At 33.6% G+C, this 3,351-nt stretch overlaps 1 protein-coding gene across 2 annotated transcripts; it reads right to left on the bottom strand.

The window, feature by feature from the left end:
• Window positions 1–1,029: 1,029 nt before the first annotated feature.
• Window positions 1,030–2,753, bottom strand: LOC129236775 (N-alpha-acetyltransferase 20). 2 transcript variants are annotated; one of them, XR_008581715.1, is made up of 7 exons: window positions 2,547–2,746; window positions 2,309–2,424; window positions 2,119–2,248; window positions 1,917–2,053; window positions 1,791–1,852; window positions 1,359–1,504; window positions 1,030–1,259 (listed from the first exon to the last, which is right to left on the bottom strand). XR_008581715.1 is itself a non-coding variant. In XM_054870985.1 (6 exons), the coding sequence occupies exons 1-6, from the start codon at window positions 2,597–2,599 to the stop codon at window positions 1,200–1,202; spliced, it is 558 nt and encodes a 185-aa protein (XP_054726960.1). In that variant the 5' UTR covers window positions 2,600–2,753; the 3' UTR covers window positions 1,030–1,199. The 2 variants fall into 2 exon arrangements, 1 of the variants encoding a protein (XP_054726960.1); XM_054870985.1 differs by lacking the exon at window positions 1,359–1,504 and having other exon boundaries at window positions 2,547–2,753.
• Window positions 2,754–3,351: the final 598 nt, after the last annotated feature.

The raw sequence follows: 3,351 nt of genomic DNA, 5'->3' as shown, positions 1-3,351 counted from the left end.
TTTTAGTGTGCCCAGCGAAGCGGGCCGGGTTTGCTAGTTATTTAATAAATGTACTGAAAGTTTAAAATAACTAAACTAAGTAAAGGAATCTAATAATCGTTCTCTCGAATTTAAGCCCAAATAATTTAACATAGGTATTTTTATTGTTTAGACTTCAATTTCCACACACATTTTGTAAGTATACATAGTTCACTAATCCCTTTTGAATACCAACTGTTTGCGTGGTGGTACTTTCTCAAAGAATTCTTGTATTACAGCTAGAAATGGATCAGCGGACTGCCTATGGAAGTTTATAAATTTGAAATAGTTCCCTATTAGTGTGCAAATTTTGTTTTCTATTGTATCCAGCTTGAAATGACGATGGGATCCATGGTTGCAGAAAAATTCATAGCTGCCATACCTATGTTCGCTCTTGCTTTCAACTGGATAATTCACTTTTTACTGAACTTGTTGCGTGCGGGTGCGAGACCAAGTTTGGAATTGAAAATTTAACAAGCATTCAGAAAAACTTTAAAAAGTATGCACAGGACAAGTTATCTCACCCTTTTGGACTTATACTGGTGGTGAGGGAAATTAACCACTCCTTTGTATTTCCAACCGATCTATTTTTTATGCTCAATACAATTACAAAACGATCCCTTTACGACTTCCAACACTTTCGGCAGCTCTCCACTGTTTTTAACGTTAAATTTTATAATAGTTGACAAAATAGATTAACAAAATGTGCACCAAATTCGCCAACACTATTGGGCACGCAGCTCCAGCAGACTATACTTATTCCAAAGGCACTCGTTTTGCTCAACTTCTTTTAATTTATTTTTTATTGCCAATTATTGATATAAGTCGGTTTCCCTCCCCCCCCCCCTAGGATACAAAAATGATTTTTAAATAAAAAAGGAGTGTGCGCGTAGGTGGTAGTGTTAAGAAAATCACCTCAGAATGTTACCACTGGGTAATTTTTGGCAGCACATGTTCTGTATAGCTTTTTTCGCTAACATAAAGTGTGTTGAACTTTTTAGCCAACTTGCGTAAAATGTACAAAATAATTTATTATTTATATGGAGTTGGACTATGAATATGTGCCGTTTTTAAACTTAGAGACCTGCAAAGCATTATACCGGAGACCAACATTTTTATTGCAAGAATATATTAAAATTTCTTCTTTGGAATACATATGTATATCAAGTCCACAAGTAAAGCTAGTCCATAATCGTGGGTGTTTGATTTGCATTCGCTAGATGTAGTTGATGTGTTGTTATCTGCAAAAAAAATTAGATTCAATCAAATTTCATAGATATTTTCTTAAAATGTGGAATGAAATTGCTTGAATGCCAGTCACGTTACTTATATTGAATTACCTCATCATTTGATTAATGTGTTGTGGTGTGGTGTATTATTTACTCTGGGAAGTAGTAAACAAAACAGCGGAGCTCATGTTTTTGGTTTTATCGGTGTACTAACTTTACATGTAGAAACAGTTTTTTCTTAAGAATTAGTTACATTCCTAAGAGGAGAATTAATGATGTTTAGCAAATAGTTTAATGATTAACATATTTTAAATTAATATATTAGCAGCTTCATTGAAATGCAAAAGCAGTTAACACGATGAAATTAGTCACATATCGGAAGGAATACGTTTTTCTAATTTTATTGTATGTATGTATCTATAGTTTGTTTGACTTTTTTCGGTAATGCTTATTTATGAAATATTAATGTGTTTTTGTGATGGCCGCAAGCAGCACGAAAATGCGCAATTTATCTCAATTGGTATCTAAATCTTCCAGCCGTACCGGATGTGTATAGGGTATAATAGATTTCTTTTCCATGTCTCTAGATAAGGCCTTTCGCATGTCTGAACGAAAAAAAAAACATTTGCATTTCATAAATATATAAGATATACAGTTTTCATGATATACCATAGGCATCTTCGTCGTGTTCGCCAGCGTAGTAATCAAGTATAGTGCGATAAATTATATAGCCTAGATTTTGATACATATTGATGGCTACCTTATTGCTTTTGCGTACGAATAGATCAACGAAATACGCACGTTTTCTGAAATTTATACACAATCATCAAATTTATATCATAAAAACGTTAGTATTCTAAACTTCAATTACTTCTCCGAAATATCCTCTAGGAAATTCATCAGCAATGCTGCCAAACCTAAACGTCTATAATCAGGAGAAACGGTCAACGCGGTAACATGGCCATGCCAATTTTCCATGTGGCCTTCTGCCTTACCCATAACTGTATATGAGAATAAGAACATACGTTTTCAGTGGACTTTACATCATTAATTATACTCACTGTAGCCCATTATTTGACCACTCGGTGATTCGGCCACTTGAAAGTACTCTGGCCATCTTGCCAAATACTGCGTGTAAAACGAAAGCCCATACGTCTCAGTCAGTGGGTCAAAATTGCTGCAAATTGGTAAATATAACATTTATTTTTACAGTTTTTTCGCAGGAGAAAAGGCAACCAAATGCCTGAGCAATAACCATAATGGAATTTCAGGAAAAACTATCCTTGATGGGTCACTCACACGTTATTGAATTTGAATAGGTCATCACAAGTGAATGGTCGCAGCGTAGTCATCTTTTAAATATATGAATTTAAAATGGAAAATTAACTACGAAAAGCTATTTTGGTAAATTAATTGCACGTCACACACAGCTGATTTGCAGTAACACAAAGAGAGCACTGTCAGTTATATTAGAGAACTGTCTAAACACAATGTTGTATTTTTATACTAAATGTGTAATTTAATTTATTTGAATGCTGAATACAAGATTGCACCTGCCCAAAAGCTTGATGTCAGTACAGAAAATAAACGAACAGAAAGAAGAGAGGGCTGGAATTTAGAACAATGTATATTTGGGAATTTCTGGCAAACTATAATGTTTTTTTTAATGAGACTTGGTGGAGATGTTAGTGAGGTGTTAAGGAACACTCTTTATAACTTAAAATTATTCGGGAAATAATAATTTTTTAATTATATGCATTCAAAATGCCCTCGGGAACTTCACTATAATTTGCCACATTACACTCTATATTTTTTTAACATTTCACTGAAATTCACCAAATATACACTCACACGCGTGTTTTTACTGATTTTTATGCTAATATTCTAATTATTTCTATTAAAATTAAATGCAAATTAATTTGCCCATGCAATCACTTTCCAATTTTAAACGCGAATAAGAAGAAAATTGGAATGACAACAATATGGTGTTGCCGGATGCCTGCAAATGAAAACAAAAATTAAGTACTTGAGTTTAGTGTTAATGATGGGGATGGGGTTATTGTACCTCCTTACTACAGTACAAATAAAAGTGATAAAAACGTGA

Source organism: Anastrepha obliqua, chromosome 2, assembly GCF_027943255.1.
Source record: "Anastrepha obliqua isolate idAnaObli1 chromosome 2, idAnaObli1_1.0, whole genome shotgun sequence".
In the NCBI taxonomy this organism is placed as follows: Eukaryota; Metazoa; Arthropoda; class Insecta; order Diptera; family Tephritidae; genus Anastrepha; species Anastrepha obliqua.
The sequence above is the reverse complement of the archived record's forward strand: the minus strand, read 5'-3'. Positions and strand labels throughout refer to the sequence as shown.

What these genes read in the sequence shown, in the direction of transcription:
- LOC129236775 (XM_054870985.1), bottom strand. Translation starts at nt 2,599, where the DNA reads ATGACTACGCTGCGACCATTCACTTGTGATGACCTATTCAAATTCAAT. An exon ending in TGGTCAAATAATGGGCTACA is followed by an intron (nt 2,249 to 2,308) that starts GTGAGTATAATT and finishes TCTCATATACAG; the next exon opens with TTATGGGTAAGGCAGAAGGC. An exon ending in CTAGAGGATATTTCGGAGAA is followed by an intron (nt 2,054 to 2,118) that starts GTAATTGAAGTT and finishes TATAAATTTCAG; the next exon opens with AAAACGTGCGTATTTCGTTG.